We start from the raw sequence: 17,828 nt of genomic DNA, 5'->3' as shown, positions 1-17,828 counted from the left end.
TCTGTCACAATCTCAGTGTGTTTGTCTCTTTTGGTGTGTGTGTGTGTGTGTGTGTGTGTGTGTGTGTGTGTGTGTGTGTGTGTGTGTGTGTGTGTGTGTGTGTATATATATCCGCGTCCCGCTCTCGGTCAGTGTGGGCGGGGGCCTGTCTTCTCTCGGCCCCTCTGTCTTTCTCTCATGTGCATCTCAGCCCCGGTGCCTGCTTCTCACACGGTGTCTGTGCCCCCTGCTCTGTCACTTTGTCTCAGGCACTGGGCATGGGGTGCCTGACTCTGGGTGCAACTGTGTGTGTGTGTGTCCTTGCTCTCCGCCTCTCTCTGTGTGTGTGGGCACCCGCTCCTCTCCTCATTCTCTTTCCCCCGGTGTACCCCAGCCGCTGGGCGCGTCTCCCCCTCCCTCCATCCTGCTCCAGCGCCAGGGGCAGCTGCACCCTCATCTCGGTGAGCTGCTCGGCATTTCTACCCAGCCCCTTCGCTCAGCCGTGCAAGGACCAGGCTGAGGCAGATGCTGCAGGGATGAAGCGGGGAGAAGGAGGTTAAGGGAAGAGGTCTGCCTAGGAAAGATAAATCCCAAACTGGTGGGCGTTGACTTGGGAGCCCTGGGAGCGAATGGGGTGGAGGAAAAGCCAACAGCCACCCCCACCACCGAGACACAAGACCTGCTCCTGCTCTTCGCCACGGCCCCTAGGGGATCTTCCTCCCACAGCTTCCCCAAGGGAACTTTTGAAGGGGACGAAATATCACTGTAGCGAGCAGAGAGCCCTCAGACCAGGCTTGGGAAGGTTTGAGTGTAGTGAGCTCCCACATCCCGGGGACCCCGTCTATTTCTTCCTCCTCCGCAGCTCTGCGTTGTAGTCTCCGAGTCGGTACTTTGCTGGGAGGAGTTTATCACCTGGGATCAGAGAGTCACCGCTTGGTACCTCTCCCATACCATGAACAAGCTTCAGCTTGCTTCCCCTTTAAATCGGCACTATAAAGGAGAGACTCCGCTTCCACTGAGCTTTTAGCCCTTGAGACGCACGAGATTATTGTTATGTTTGTCACAGACTGATCTGAGGTCTCCTGGTTATCTGTCACCTGTGACATTACCCTTGGGTCCCTTTCACAAGTGGTTAATTGGTGGATGCCCCTGCAGGGTAAAATGTATGGCTACAGTACCATCCATCTGCCACCCTTCCTCCCCTGGCCAAAAAAACAAAAAAAAGAACAAATACAAATATTCAAGAAGCAGGAATAATAAATTGGTTTGGGTCACAAACATTTGAAGCCAAAGGCTGTCTCCTTAAAACTGCAGAAGTACGGCATTCCTCCCATAGTTCATAGGCCATAATCCTCCTTGAATCAGAAACACTGTCCCTGAACTGACTTATTTTAATGCCTCTCCTATTAAAGTGACATCATACAATTGGACAACTGGATACATTGCTGAGTTCCCAGAACTCTGATTGCAGCAGTATCCATCATGCCAGTCTTCTCTAGGGCATTTGTGTCTCTACAAGACTCAGTGTATAACTGTAAATCTCATCTGCTGTTTCAGTCTGAGCTTTGCAGCTCACTGGCCACCACTGTGGCCTAGCAAAACAGTTGTTGAGTAATAAGAGACATTGGGCCAAATCCTAAAAAATCCAGTTGCAAGTTGTGCTTAAATCACACAGTACCGGTTCCTTGCCTTAAGAGCCCAATCCTGAAACAATACAAAACAGGGAAGTAACTTCATTCATGCAAGTATTTTACTCAGACTTGTCACCTGCGTAAACTGACTCATTAGCTTAAACAATTGCAGGATTGGGCTCTAATACTACTGAGGAAAGCAAGGGTTTGCAGGGTCAGGTCCCCTTTTAGTAGAGAATCCAGAGAGCCTGGGGGGTCACTGCTTATTTACATGACCCAGCTCTCTTCCTTTAGCGCGTGGAACATTTCATACATAAAACAGCACCATCTTTTCCCCACTCCCCTAAGCCTGTACAAATGCTTTCTGTTCTTCTCATGTGGCAAATAATCATTTCATAGGATTCCTTCCAATCCCTGTGGGATAAAGAGCATGAACACTTTCTTCCACACAGTGCTGAGACAGTAAGGAATAATATGGAAAATAGTACCACATGCCTTTCTTTAGTTATCTAACTATTTTGAATGGGATTCTTTTCCTGAGTCCTTACAAAGTGCTCAAATGGGGCCAGATCCACTGCCCATAATTTGAAATCGGTGGGAACCTTCCAACGACTTCAGTGGGTTTGGATCAGGCCCTAAATCAATACATTTTGTGAAACAGGTAGAACCTATTTTGATTACCCAAGAAACTCCACTCCAGGAATGACTGTATTGTACCCACAAATCTGATACCTGAGAAGCAGGCTCTAGGAAATTAATATAAATCTGTCAACTGCATACACTTTTTAGCTATCACTTTCCACCTGAGGCAATCGCTGGTAACATTCTTGACTGACGTCTATTGCTTTCTTAGAAAGGAGTCTAGCTGTGCCGTGGCACCCACTTTCTCTGCACTCAGCGCTAATGCTACCAGATGTGGCATTTTATGAGAGGCTTTTTAAAATCCAGAAAGAACAACGTTTCCGTTGGTGGGGTACAACAAAAATTGTTGTGTAGAGGAACTCCTTTTCTTGAGGCCTTCTAGAGCTCCTGCATCTATTCTGTAGTGTCATGACCTCCTATGCATTTGTTGTAACCTGCACCGCACACTGTTTGAATATTGTGTGTGATCATTTTCCCTCAGAATTGAAGCTGACATTTGAACAGTTTGAAGTGTCAGGATTGTAGCAGTTCTGAACTTTACTGAACAAACACACTGAATGCAGCTCACTTCTGACAAAACATACCACCACCCAGCATGGACAGGATTAAATAATAGGAGGGGTTACAACAGGAGAATCTAAAAGGAGAATCTGCACAAACTCAGAAGTTCTAAAGTGTGCAACACAGGGAAGTAAAACAGTACAGGAAAGTGTTGTCAAAACTTGTCTATTACATGTTAATTACAGAGACAGTGAGGGGACATATTACTGGCAGAATGGCAAAATCAGTCATATACAGTGTCTGCTGAAAGCTGCTCAAAGGTGGGATATGCTAAAAGTAGGTTCAGCAGAGATGGATGGTTGGGAAGAGTGCAGGTGAAGGAGTCAAAGTTACATGATAAACAAACAAACATATTCCTACTACAAAGAGCTTTAGCCAATCTAAATATAGATATGACAAGAACATACCTGTGGGGAAATTTGGTTGTTTCACAAAAATACATCACCATCGACAGAGTTGTTTCAGTGTAACAGGAAAAGGCCTGACTGCCAAAATAGCCCCATCTCTTGGGGGGGCACTTCCTTTATTCCCCTTCAAGTGCAGGGGCACTTCCTGTCTGAAAGGCTAGTCCTTCACCCTTAATGAAAAGCAGTTGCATGAAGTCTGGAGTTAGTGACTCCTTAGTCCTCTCATGGCTCACTTGTGGCAACTTCTCCTCCTTTCTGTCTCTGCTCAGCCTGATAACAGGCTTGCAGTGCAGTTTTAATACTTATTTGGTCATTTGGTGATAATTTCTGTTCCCAAAGGATTACCACAGTGGGATTTCGCTATGGGGGAAAATTCTACTGCCCTCCCTGTGCAAGACAGTTTGGGGACCCCTGTCAGAAACACAGCATCCCAGACCTAACCACACAGGAGGCGGGATGCTTGGCAGAGCAAGGCAGGACAAGAAGCTGGGCATCTTTTCCTACCTGCAGTCATATCTATGCACCATCTTCCTGCCAGTGAACAGGAGTGCAGCTCTGGTACTGAAGTAGTGGTTGTGAAGTGGGTTTTTTTGCCTTTTTGCAACTTGGAAGCGGATTTGCACTTGAAGTGCCATGTTTTTCCTTACAAATTCCTTGACTTTGATGGGACTATTCACACACTTAGAGCTCCACATATGCTTAAATGCGTTATGGTATAGGATTCAGGCTGTGTGTTGGGGGGTATGCCATCTGGCCCTATAAACATAGAGTAGCTTCTGTGTAGCAGGAGTGCAAATTCACTGAAATGCATAGAGGCAATTTGAGACTTTGGAAAAAGGTCAGACCCTAGATCCTTTTGACGTCAATGGCAAAACTTACATGAAGTTTCATTACAGCTGAGTTCAATATAAGCAAGTTCTACTGTATTTGGTTTACAAAGTTAATTTTAAACCTCATTTTATTCATTCAGCAGGTCTTTTTTTAAAATAGTCTGTCTCTAAGTTTCTTTGGAGACATTAAGACGTACCTGTCAGGTCTAAGGATGGCTAATGAGAATGTTGGGGCCATATTCTGCCATTAAAGTATTAGTCATATCCTTCCATGGAAATCTACATTAAAAACAAATTAATGACCTAGGGCCAAGGTTATCTTTTGTTTATTCTGCTTTCTCGTAGCTGATCACTATTTGCTAGGCCTCTGGCCTCTTGACCAGACTCTGGACTTTGGGCCTCTAAAAGCGGACGCAATCCATATACACCTCTACCCCGATATAATGCTGTCCTCAGGAGTCAAAAAATCTCACCATGTTAGAGGTGAAACCGCGTTCTATCGAACTTGCTTTGATCCGCCGGAGCACGCAGCCCCGCCCCCCCAGAGCGCTGCTTCACCACGTTCTAACCGAATTCGTGTTATATCGGGTCGTGTTATATCGGGGTAGAGGTGTACGAAGTTGTTATGCAAACAGCACGTGGATTTTAACCCTTCAGAGCTGAAGCTGCAGACTCAAAGGATCCAGTGAGTGGGGTGGGCCCAGAACACTGAGGGCTGTGGGCTTTGCAGTGCACAGATCAATCTCAGAAGCATTCGCATAAAGATCTGACAGCTTGTCAGGCATGCAAAGAAGACAAAACAATGCAAACACATTTGAGGACACTGAATTGTTTTAAAGTTACCACGCTAGCTTTTCAAAATGCTGTTCAGTTTCTGAGCACATTATACATTGAAAAGTTTTATATAGAACTGTACCATCTTTGGAACCGCAGTCTTACCAGTTCCATTATGCTGCAAATCCAGGAATTTTCCTAGGGTTTATAAAATCAATTTCAGTACTATCATGGTTGAGATTATAATATAATCCACATTTTATAGAAGACTACCAAATACTCATCAGCATCACCAGAAAATTAAAAAACTTGTTTTGAACAACTGAACTCTCCACAGAGGATTGAAAGCCTCAGCAGATCTTGCTTAATAAGGCCATGTTTTCCTTCATAATAGTGAAGGGAATTAAAGCCATTACAAGGGTCAAGTTGGCCTAAGTCCTAATGAACGGGAACACGAAGCAGGCAGGCAAAACCAGTCACAGAGGCAAATCTATAGAGATGGTGCCAAGAAGGGCTGTAATCTACACTGAGAAGCAATAAGAAGTTTTTCTTCAGGACAGGGCACATTTACCTTGTTCTGACAAGTTTTCATTTGTAAAATGAGCACATTTGTAATTCCTAATGCAAAGAAAATCCAGTTTAGTACATGTTCTACTTCCCTCTCGGATCGTCTTCTAAGGATTGTAGGACTATGTGGAATTATATTCCAATGTACATGTGACACAGGTGCGTGCAATCAATATCAGCAGCAGACAATAGAGCGAAGCAGAAAAATCAGCAAGATGGACGGCGTTAAAGCATTTCTTCGCCTTCTCAAGAAAAATCCTTACAGGACTAGTAAATTCTTGTGAACAGTGCGATGTATAGTTAGCATTAACTGCTGCAGTGGTGTACACAACAGGGCAGCCCAGTGTTCCCTTTGAATAGTGGCGCTTCAAAACGCAGCATAGGATGAGGTTTGGTAAATGCATTTAATTCAGTTGAGAGCTAGATATGTGTACTGTTGGGCATGAATGAACTAAGTTACTAGGTGGGCTGTAGTTGTCATGGCAAATGTTGAGAAATCATGATAAGTGGAGAAAGTGAATAAGGAAGAGTTATTGCTTCCTTCATGTAACACAAGAACCAGGGGTCACATAATGAAATTAATAGGCAGCTGGTTTAAAACAAATGTAAGGAAATGCTTCTTCACACAGTGAACAGTCACTTTATGGAACTCATTGGCAAGGGGTGTTGAAGTCCAAAACTATAAAAGGCGTTCAAAAAAGAATGCGATAAGGTCATGGAGGATGGGTCCATCAATGGCTATTATCCAAGATGGTCATGTTACCAGATGTGCCCGTTACTTTGGGCTATGCCCATTTATTAGGGTCACTCTTCTGGGTGGGGAAGGAGGGTGCTGTAAATCTGTTAATATGCTGCTTATGTCATTTGTGTGTTCATATGGAGCTCTACTTTTCCCTTCTGCAAGGCCCCTCCCAATGGAGCTACCCTGAAGGACCTAGGTTCCCCAGGGCTGGGTTCCTCCAGCCCTAGAATTAGATGAACACACACACACACACACCCCACCCCCCTAAGTCTGAGTGGACCGGGTCAATCAGCACCCTCCAGCTGATCCCCTCATGTGTCACTGTACTCAATGGGCTGGGTTGAGCAGCACTTTCAGCTGCCCCTCCCCCTTATGTGCCCCAAGTTTAACACGTCCCTATCCCACTATCACGTTACAATTGTACTGGTAGTAACCCACTTAATGAGCAAAGCCCACAGTATTTTTGGGTGCTACAGGGATCTTTAGCTTAGGTAAAGGAAGCGTTGCTGCAGAATTAATGGGGGAAACTGAAAACACAAAAGAGTAAAATTCAGAGAGAGAGAGAAGCAACCAGCTGAACCATAAAAGTAATGTATTGAATAATAGTGATAACTGCACAAGGAGGGCTAAATAAATATAACAGTTACATTTTAAAGGTTAATACCTGTGGTAGAAAAGAAAACAGAGAGAGAGAAATCTCACCCACTCCATGAGGCTTGAACTGGTCGGGGTTCCCAGGTGATGGTGGTAGCTCTGGGTCCTGAGTGCTGGAGACTGGCAGAGCCCTCAACATGATCAGTCAGTCCAAGTAGAACTGATGCAGAGTTTGGGTCTATACATCAGAACACTGACTTGGGCACAGGTAGTGGTTTTTGTAGGGAGAACACTAGATTTCTTTGTGGGTAAACTGATGACTCAAGGGTTTTTTTTTTAAGCTAGACAATAGGAACTGATCACTCTTGGCTATGGGTAGTGTTTTCTTCCAGGGAGCTCACAATGCAACTAGGCTCCTTCAGTATTTTGGGACATCAATTGAAGATTTATTACTAGAATTGGTCTGATAATTGCTAAGCTGAGTGTGTGCAGGCGTAGGTTCATTAGCACCTGGAGCAGGGATTCCCATGATGCACTGTGTCCCTGTTTTTCTGGTCTCAAAGTTTAGTGAGGTTCTCTGTTCCTCATCCGTTATGCTAATCCCTGTTCCATCTTTCATGCAGATGAGGCTAGAGGAGTTGTCTCTTCATTCTGTATGCAAATAGAGATGTCTTAATCTTGTCACCCTTGTTAGGAGGGGTCTAGGTGTGTCTCCCAATGCCCTTCATTGTTCTCTGCAAGCCTTTTCTCTGATTGGTTTTGGCTCAAACAGAGACTGGAGGGGGGTGTCTTTCATGAGTCAGACAGGCTAGATACTGTGCCCTGGTTCCCCAAAACACAGAGCTGGCTGGTATCAAGTCCCCCCGTTGATGGGGTACTTGCACTGAGTGAGTATCCCCATCGCATCCTTAACGCCGTGGTACCGGGTCTGATCTTCCATCCATTGCAACAAAGAATCCTGTGGCACCTTATAGACTAACAGACGTTTTGCAGCATGAGCTTTCGTGGGTGAATACCCACTTCTTCTTCATCCATTGCAGACGCTGCATCAGTCGTTGTATCCAACAAACCAGCAGAATCAGACCAATTGCTAGTATAATTTGGAAACCAGTGATCACCAAATGGGGTGAAGCATGAGATTTAAAAGACCTGTTGCACTGGGGCCCCACCCAAGCAAAGTCTTCCACCAAGAGTGATGGCCTGTGTTTTTACCTTAATGGCAACGAGACCCATTCCCAGTGAAATGGGAGAAACCTCCTTGTAGAGCTCAGGATAGGCATTTAACTGTTGTACAGTCCATATAGGCACAGTAAATGTAATATCACAACCAACAATGATGGTTATATTATAGAAACAGCGATTAGCATAAGGCCCCATGGGTTGGACCCAGTGCCCATTAATCAACACAATATTACATCTTGTCCTTACACACATACCTGCTTTGCCAACATAGACAATAACAGACCCTTCTGCGTGGATAACATTGAAGGAAGAGTGAGAATATTCCCAGGTTACCCATTCATCCCAATCCTTATGGCTAGTTTCAATCAGGAGAGCACATGCAGGTGCAATGTGAGAGCTATTCATGCCCTTTAAGTGGATTTGACCCTCCTTCAGAGAAGTCTGAGGTGGAAGAACCAAATGTTCTTGTTGATCCAATTTTAACACCTGGGGTCCTGAAACTGGGGCTCTTAAATGTCAGAAGGGAGCACAGTTTGTGATCAGAGGGTTGGAATTTAAAGCTGTTTTTGTTGTTGTCCCAAATCCACTCTGTACAAACCGGGCTCATGAAATCTCTCTGAAATGGCAATGTGCCTATAGAATTTACACCAAATTGCTGGCATGAGCTTGTCACAATGTGTGTCCTTTAATGGAACTGTCCAGTCTGGGGGACCTTGCTGAATCAAGTCATGTGCAGCTAAAGTCCAGTTCAGCAGTTTACGAGGAACCATGTGATATTCTTGCCTGCTGGTGTGATCAGAGACAGCTGCAGTTCCTCTCCAGGTAACGGAGGTGTCTGAGTTCCAATGACAATGATGACACGTAGGGGCATGGTTGTTCCCCAAACAGCAGAGGAAACCAAGGCTACCCTGCACCTTTCACCACCCAGGAGGCTGTCACTGAGTGTGTTTGTCTCCTTCGAACTGATAGTGACGCTGCAGGGCCAGGGGGTTGCTCCCATTCCCACAGAATCCATGCATGTGGCACAGCAATTTAGCTTCCTGGGCTCCAGCTGGCAAGCACCTCCAGAGGCTCAGAGGGGTCACAGGTACAGCATAGAGCCTGGACAGCATCAGACTCCAGACACTTATGAACAGCAGGGTGCTGGCACACCAGTGGGATGTCATGGCTCATGGACGGGCCCTGTGAGGGGGCAGAGAAGAGAGAAAAACTTCCCACGCTCCCCCCGTATATATTGGGAGAATCTGGGATCAATATTACAGAGTGATCATGAAGCGGTGACCTACGTGAGGTGGGCATAATAAGTCAAGGATTTTTCTGGCCTTTTCCTGTCTTAACATCGGGGTAGGCACTGACCAGCCCACTTGATGCTTATTTTCCAATGGCCCAAAGCCGTTCCTTCTTGCTGGCCAAGATGGGTGGCCAACAGGATGGAGAAGACAGGGTCAGGTGGTTTATCCTTCCATACTTTGAGCTGTGAAGAATGAAACCATTTTCGCCAGGGTTTCCCATTTTTTTCATTCAGGATTTCTACCTGACACACACTGGGGCTGGCCCGATTCACCAAAGAGCAGCGGCCATTCCAGGTGCATGTAAAGAACTGCTTAGCAGTGACAGAGGCAGTGTGGGTTTTAATAGGGATGGCTTCCACCCTGGATCTTTCTCAAACAAAGTCAGTGGATTTATACACAGTTGAGGAACTGTGACAGCTAGAAACAGGGCCGCCCAGAGGATTCAGGGAGCCTGGGGCAGGGCCAGGTCTTCGGTGGCAATTCAGCAGCGGGTCTCTCTCGGAGGGAAGGACCTACCGCCAAATGCAGACGAAGAATGAAGTGGTGGCAGTAGAGCAGCCTAAGTACAGCCGATATCGGCTTGTTTCTTTTTATTTTTGCCCCCGCCGCTTGTGGCGCTCGTACTCACCGGCTGGCGCTCCGAGGCTTTGGCAGCACTTCAGCAGCAAGTCCTTCACTCGCTCCGAGTCTCCCGCGTCACTGAAGGACCCGCTGCCGAAGACCCGGAGCGAGTAAAGGGCCCACTGCCGAAAACCCAGAGCAGCTTGCGGGCCCTGCAGGGCCGGGGCCTGGGGCAAATTGCCCACTTGCCCCCACTCTGGGTGGCCGTGGCTAGAAACTGAACCAAATTTCTCAGCACCTACACTCTTGCTTGCTACAGGCAATGATTCATTCTGAGCTAACTCAGTCAACTCACTTCCACACCCTTCAGTTGCAGCAAACTGCTTGCAAAAGCTACATGAGGTTTTAGTCCTTCAGGAGCAATTTTAGGCAACAATTCATTTCCCCCAGAAATGTTGTCCTTTCCCTTTTCAGCTAGGGGTTGCTCTAGAGAAACATCTTCCTGAGCATCTTTCTGGGTTTAAGCTGAATCCAGAACAACTTCTGAGACAACGGACATATCCTCCATCAGCATAAGCTGAGAGCATGGGTGGCAAGTTTGTAGAAATTTTGGTGGTGCCCAGAACCCACCGCCCAACTCTGCCCCCCCAAAATCTGCCTCCCACCTGTCTAAGGCTTTGGGAGGAGGTTTGGGGGGAGGTGTGGGGTGCAGATCCAGGGCTGGGGATTAGGGTGCAGAAGGGGTACAGGGTGCAGGCTTTGGGATGGAGTTTGGGTGCTGGGTGCAGGCTCTGGGCTGGGGCAGGGAGTGGGTGTGCAAGAGTGGGTGAGGGGTGCAGGCTTTGGGATGCAGTTTGGGTGCAGGCTGGGGGTGGGGGCATAGGAAGGGGTGAGGGATGCAGGCTCTGGGAGGGAGTTTGGGGGTGGGAAGAGGTGTGTGGGAAGGGGGAGGGGGTGCACCCTCTGGGAGGGAGTTTGGGGATAGGAGGGAGTGCAGGGGTGAGGGCTGTGGGGCTGAGGATGAGGATTCATGATGCAGGAGGGGGCTCAGGGCTGGGGCTGAGGATTAGGGTGCGGGGGGATGAGGGCTGGGGCTGAGGATTAGGGTGCGGGGGGATGAGGGCTCTGGCTGGGGATGAGGATTTGGGTGTGTGTATCTATCTATCTATCTATCTATCTATCTATCTAGTTTCTTGTCTGGTGAAAAAAATTTCCCTGGAACCTAACCCCACCCATTTATATTAATTCTTCTGGGGAAATTGGATTTGCTTAACAACGTTTCACTTCAAGTCATATTTTTCAGGAATGTAACTACAATGTTAAGCGAGGAATTACTGTATTGCAATGTTCCACGGTAGCGAAACATGGGTGCTGACAGAGGAGCAGGAACTGTCTGGAGAGGGTGATGGAAAGAAGAATTCTGGGAATTTCAATCCACCACAAAGTCCCCAATGAAGAGATCAGACAGCAGAGTGGAGTGCTGGGCATTGTTGTTGAGAGCATGCATAGTAGAATGCGATAGGCCTGGCATATAGAGAGGCTCACTGACAATCGATGGACTGCAGCTGCACTCGGCCAAACTCCAAAGAGATGGGAAGATGTTATCATGAAAAGACATGGCCGCACATGGAGAAGGAAGGCCATGATACGAGAAGAATGGAAGACGTGTTGTGATCGGCGCAAATGAGACGACGGCTGAAGGACTGATCGATCAAGGTGAATTTCTAGTAATAAATAGTGTCAAAAATGTGTTTTGGAAATTTAATGAAACATTGATATACAGAAGGAATACTGCTAATGTAATGTGTTGTTTGGTACTTAACTGAATTTCTATTAAATTTTATTTCAAACAAGTTTCTACACAATTATTTACAGAACATTGTACAACAATCACCTATATTAACAACATGTTGAGAAATAAAAATGGATCTGTCCATTCATTCAACACAGCTTTACTGACATAGTTATCAGTAAATGTTTAACAACAAGATGTGTAAAAATGATTTCGTGTTGAAAGTATTATACAAATTATTTTGACAAAAAATAGTGAGCATATAGTTTTCATACCCCTCTAAGAATTCCTTCCACTGCCCTCTACCCATCAAGATGGGTTTTGTCCCATTAGCAGTGCCCTGAGAGGAGATTTGACCAATCAGGGTGAGTTGTGGGGTGGGGTGAGCCGTCCGTAAGTGGGTCGTGTGACCCCTCTAAGAACTTCTCCCTCCATCCTCTACCAATCAGGAAGGGTTTCAGCTGCTGGGGACCACCCCAAGAGGAGATTAGACCAATCAAGGCAAGTTCTGGGGTGGAGTGAGCCATCTGGAAGTGGGTTGTGTGACCCCTCTAAGAACTCCACCTACTTCCCTCTACCAATCAGGATGGGGTTCGCCCTGATAGGACCACCCTGAGAGGAGATTTGACCAATCAGAGTGAGTGCTGGGGCGGGGTAACCTGTTCGGAAGTGGGTTGTGTGACCCCTCTATGAACTCCTCCCAACGCCCTCTGCCAATCAGAGAGCAGCATCATTGCCCCAGAAGTCCCAGCTTTGGGCAGAGGAGGCCATCTCTGACCAAGGACACATGTTTTAGAAGTTGTGGAAAGGCTGCTGAGAGGAAACATGGACTCCTTTACCATCCCTTTGAGAACTTTGGACTTTGTTTTAGCTCCGAGCACCTTTGGAATTGTGTGGAGAAAGCGCTACCTCGGTGACAGTTCCAAGGAGGACCCTTTGACTCAACGATGATGGATACATTGAAATCCGACCCCGAAAACTTTGTTAGGCATCCCAATTAGTGTGAAGGCCTCTCATTGTCCACCCCCCTCGAGGTGGAAGGTGATCATGGCTTGGGGGAGTCACCGGCAGACAAGGTGAATGGAAAAGACGTCGCTCGGTTAAATGAATGATTAAGAAGCGACGGTCGAGGATGGGCTGTAATGGGGCTAGGAAAGACGGTTACTCACCATTGTAACTGTTGTTCTTCGAGATGTGTTGCTCATATCCATTCCATGTAGGTGTGTGCGTGCCGCGTGCATGTTTGTCGGAAGACTTTTACCCTAGCAACTCAGTGGGTTGGCTGGGCGCCCCCTGGAGTGGCGCCACCATGGCGCCAGATATATACCAGCCGACCCACCCACTCCTCAGTTCCTTCTTGCCGGCCACTCCAACAGTGGGGAAGGAGGGTGGGTGTGGAATGGATATGAGCAACACATCTCGAAGAACAACGGTTACAACGGTGAGTAACCGTCTTTTCTTCTTCGAGTGATTGCTCATATCCATTCCATGTAGGTGATTCCCAAGCCTTACGTAGGCGGTGGGGTCGGAGTGAGATGTTGCAGAATGCAAACTGCTGAGCCAAAGGCTGCATGATCTCTGGACAGTTAGACCAAAGAGGCAAAGGTCCGGTTCGAGGACCAGGTAGTAGCACAACATAGCCCCTGGAAGGGTATGTGAGTCAGGAAGGCAGCAGAAGAAGCCTGAGCCCTTTCCAAACGAGCAGTAAGGTGGCTCGATGGAACATGGGCCAAGTCACAGGAGGTGGAAATGCATGACGTCATCCAAGATGAAAACCTCTGGGAGGAGACAGGTAGGCCCTTCATCCGGTCTGCCAAGACAACGAAGAGTTGGGGCGTACGAAAGGGCTTGTCCGCTTGACATAACAAGCGAGCGCCCTACGGCATCTAGGGAGGGCAAATGTGCTCCCTTCGCGATGAATGTGGCTTCGGAAAGAAGACCGGAAGGAAGATATCCTGGATGATAGGAAAGATCAACAGCACCTTAGGGAGGAAGGCCGGACGTGGTCACAACCGCACCTTGTCCTTGCGAAACATAGTGCACCGTGGGTCCACTGTGAGAGCCTGAAGCTTGGAGACTTGTCTGGCCGATGCAAAGGCTACAAGGAAAAAACTCTCTCTCAGGACAGGTATCTCAGCGAGCATGTTGTCAGTGGCTCGAATGGGGCAGGCATAAGACTGCTTATAACCAGGTTGAAGACCCAGGTTTGGTGGGGCAGCAAAACTGGGGGTAGACCAATCAAGGCAAGTTCTGGGGTGGAGTGATCTGAGAAGTGGGTTGTGTGACCCCTCTAAGAACTCCACCTACTTCCACCAATCAGGATGGGGCGTCCATCATGAGGACACCGAGGGTGAGGTGGATGGAACAGCATCCCTGCACACATCAGGGAGGCGTCGACCCCAGTCGAGGGAGCCTAGGGCGTTCGGGGATCGGCGACCATGACCATGTCACCTTTGGCCGGGTGGTACACTGAGGTGAGTCATGATTAAAGTGTATGGAGGCGCAGCCTGGCATGTTTGGTTACGAACGTGCAGGCAGCCATGTGACCCAGGAAACCTAGGCAAGTTCAAGCCACAGTTGTCAGGAAGGTCCATAGACCTTGTACAATGGTTACCATCGCGTGAAATCAAGGCGTAGGTAAGCAGGCTGTGCGATACTGGAGTCCAGGGTGGCCCCCAGTTAAGTCTATTCCCTGTGTGGGAATCAGGTGGATTCCTCTTTATGGATCATCAGGCCTGAACGCAGGAATAGGACCTTGTCGACGCCCACATGAGTGGTAACTTGGGCCCCGGTGGTCCCTGGAATGAGCCAATCGTCTAGATATAGAGAACGTGTATCCGACGGTGGCGGAGAGGTGGCGACTACAGCCAGACACTGTGGATACACATGGGCTGTATAGAGGCCAGCCGGGAGGACCGTAAACTGGAAATGACGGTTGGCCACAAACCAGAGGTACCTTCTGTGCGGAGGATAAGTGGCGACGTGAAAATATGCGCCCGTTATATCGAGGGCGGAATACCCGTCTCCAGGATGCAAGTATGAGATGACGGTCCCATGGACACCATGCAGAACTCCAGGTCTATCATGAACTTGGTGAGCTCCCGCAGGTCTAGGGTAGGTCTGAGACCTCTCTTCGCCTTGGGGATCAGGAATCAGAGGGACTAGATCCCTTTGCCCAATTCGTCCTTAGGACCTCCTCTATAGCTCCGATGGTGAGGAGCGTCCGCACGTCTTGCAAAAGGAATTGCTTGTGAGAGGGGTGCCTAAGATGGACGAGGAGGGATAGGCTTTTGCCCGATTGGTGGTTAGGAGGACCCTGATTCTGGCCCCTTTGGGGTCCCGACCAACGCCTATGATTGCCTCAGCGACGCCTGCTGGCAAAGCCCTGTCTTTGTCTAGGCGCAGGGTAAGGGCAGTGAGGCTGGGCGGAAAGGTCGGCGGTGAGACATCGGTATGCATATGCCGAGAGGGAGTGCATAGTGACCTTGCTGTCCTTTGGCCTTGCAGCCTAGGGTCAGCTGTGAGAACAGGCCTTTGTCATTGAAGGACAAGTCCTGTATAGTGTGCAGCAGCTGCGAGGGGAGGCTCAATAACTGGAGCCATGAAATGTGCCTCGTGGCCACACCCGAGGCCAGAGTCGTGGCTGCGGAGTCAGCTACATCCAACAAGGCCTGGAGGGAAGCTCTCACCACTTTCGTTCCATTTTTCCAGGAGGGCATCAAACCCCTGACAGAAGTTCAGAGAAACCGACTCTGTAAAGTCTCCCAGCGCCGCCCATAGTAACGGCTGAGCAGGGCTTGCTGGTTTGCAAGGCGAAGTTGTAGGGCGCCTGCCGAGTACATCTTATGGCCCAGGGAGTCCATTTGCCTAGCCTCCTTGAATTTAGGGGCTGGTACCTGTCGGCCATGGCGTTGCATGTTATTGACGGACTAAGTGGCAAGGGAGCAGGGGAAAGACGTACCTATAGGTACCCGTCACCCCTGGAGGATACCATGCACACGCATTCGACTCCCGAGCCCACGGGCGGGATAGTGACCACTTGGAGATTCATAGTGAACGCCACTCGTCTCGGGAGGTCCTGATGGGCCCCCAAGCCGATTAGGGGGAGGCCGAAGGAGTACGCTCCTGCCAGCGCCTCATGTGGGGAGGAGGAAGAAGAAAGGCCAGGGACAAGTGGGTCCTGTGTGGGCTCACGCTCCTGGACGACCTCCTGATCCGGTGGGATGTGGGAATCCGGTGGCTGAACTGGGCTTCCTCCATACCGGTCGGAGGGGGACGGCCAACCGTCGCCTCTGGCACCCAGTGCTCTGACAGAACAGAGCGAGATCGGATCACAGGTAGGCCCTTGGCCTGACGGCACGCCCGAGACATACAGGGTAGCCACTGATGGGGGTTAGGGTCCTGGCCCTGGGGCACGTGGGAGACTCTGGTGTGCACACCCGAATGGATGGCCATGGAGGAGCTAAAAGCCCATGGCATAGTCTACCTCTCTAGCTGATGTCGTCTCAACGCGGTACCGGGGATTGGTACCGGGAGGCATACTGGTATCGGGAGCGAAAATGGGACCTGCGACCGGAGCGGAGCCAGGAGGTCGACCGAAATCTCGAGGCTGGATGCCGGGAGTGGCTACGAGAGTCCAGAGCCTGGAGCGGTGCCAGGAGCTGGATCGGCACCAAGTGTGCCAGGTCGGCGAACGGGACGCTGATCGGTGCCGCGAGTACGACCAGTACTGAAATGGAGAACGGTGCCAGGACCGTGAGCAGTGCTGGCACGTGGCTTGGCGACGGGACCGAGAACATCTGCGGGACTGCGATCGTGAACGCTGCTGCTCTGAGGTGCTGACGCAGGGTGGTCTGAGCAAGGCAGGCTTGCCGATCGACAATATAACCCGCACCGGCGGTGCTGGACTCGACGGCTCTGGCGTGGCTGGAGTCGACGGTGCCGATAATGTTGGTGCCGCAGCAGGTATCAGAACCGGGCACACCGAGTTGGTATAGCATTCAGGCTGCGGAGCAGGCGGCTCCAACGCAGCTGGAGAGTAAGCTCAACCACGGCTTGTACCGGGGAGCTTTCCGGTACCAGACTCGACAGCTCTTGCATGGCCGGAGTGAACGGTGCCGATACCGTCGGTGCCGCAGCAGGTATAGGTGCCGGGCAGTGCAACTTAGGAGAGCACTCGGGCTGCGGAGCAGGCGGCTCTGACGCAGCTTAATAGCGAGCTCGACCACGGTTCGTACCGGGGAGCTTTCCAGCACCGGACTCGACAGCTCTTGCATGGCCGGAGTTAACGGTGCGGATATTGTCGGTGCCGCGGCAGATATCGGTGCTGGGCGATCCGACTTAGCATAGCGCTCGGGCTGCGGAGCAGGCGGTTCGGACGCAGCAAGAATCTTGTGCCTCTTCATACTCCAGGAGAGGGATCCATGCCGAGTGGACGTCGGAGCCAGCGACGGCCGGTGCCGAGAGGCCTTGGCGGTACCGGCGATCCGGTGCCGAGGGAGCGCTCCTTGAAGACTAACCAGCGCTCGGTGCCGAGAGTGGAGGAGCAAGAGCTGCCTCCCTCAGGAGCTGCTTGAGATGAAAGTCCTGCTCCCCTTTTGTTCTCGGATTAAAGGCCTTACAAAAGCGGCACTTATCTGTTAGGTGAGATTCCTCAAGGTACTTAGGAGAGGATCTCTTGTCGGCATCGGCTTGTGGCCGGCCGAGCATTGTAAAACCCTGTGGACTGGGCATCGTACCCGGCACCAGGTGTGGGGAAGGGGATAATCCCCGAACTCCTCTGAATTAAATACTCTAACTATACTACTATAGAAATCTGAACTATAATTAACGAGAGAAACTATGAGTAGCTAGGGAAGTGGAGGTCAGCTAGCGCGCTCCACTGTTCCAACGACCACGGGCGGTAGAAGGAACTGAGGAGTGGGTGGGTCGGCTGGTGTATATCCGGCGCCATGGTGGCGCCACCCAGGAAGCGCCCAGCCGACCCACTGAGTTGCTAGTGTAAAAGTCTTCCGACGAACGTGCGCCGCGCACACACCTACATGGAATGGATATGAGCAATCACTCGAAGAAGAACCAGGGATTGCATAAATTAACAACAAGCAGTAGGGTGCTTACACTGTTTCTTTACTGAAAATCTCTCAACAGCTTGACGATGCCTTTCTAGAGGCCTCTGAGAACTTACACATCGGTAGCCCTGTGGGAAAAAATATATCGTGCATCAGCTGTTTTTGCTCATGCCTGAGACACAGATCTCAAGAGGAAAATCTGGAAA

General features: G+C 49.5%; 1 protein-coding gene across 1 annotated transcript in view; it reads right to left on the bottom strand.

Annotated features, from left to right (window-relative positions):
* Positions 1–820: 820 nt before the first annotated feature.
* The window catches only part of LOC120394193 (centromere protein F-like), a 34,504-nt gene continuing 17,496 nt past the window's right edge, over positions 821–17,828 (bottom strand). Inside the window, exon 5 of the mRNA XM_039518427.1 lies at positions 821–891. Within this exon, the coding sequence (XP_039374361.1) occupies positions 821–891 (71 nt within the window). The remainder of the gene's footprint in view (positions 892–17,828) is intronic.

Source organism: Mauremys reevesii, unplaced genomic scaffold, assembly GCF_016161935.1.
Source record: "Mauremys reevesii isolate NIE-2019 unplaced genomic scaffold, ASM1616193v1 Contig41, whole genome shotgun sequence".
Taxonomy (NCBI): Eukaryota; Metazoa; Chordata; order Testudines; family Geoemydidae; genus Mauremys; species Mauremys reevesii.
The sequence above is the reverse complement of the archived record's forward strand: the minus strand, read 5'-3'. Positions and strand labels throughout refer to the sequence as shown.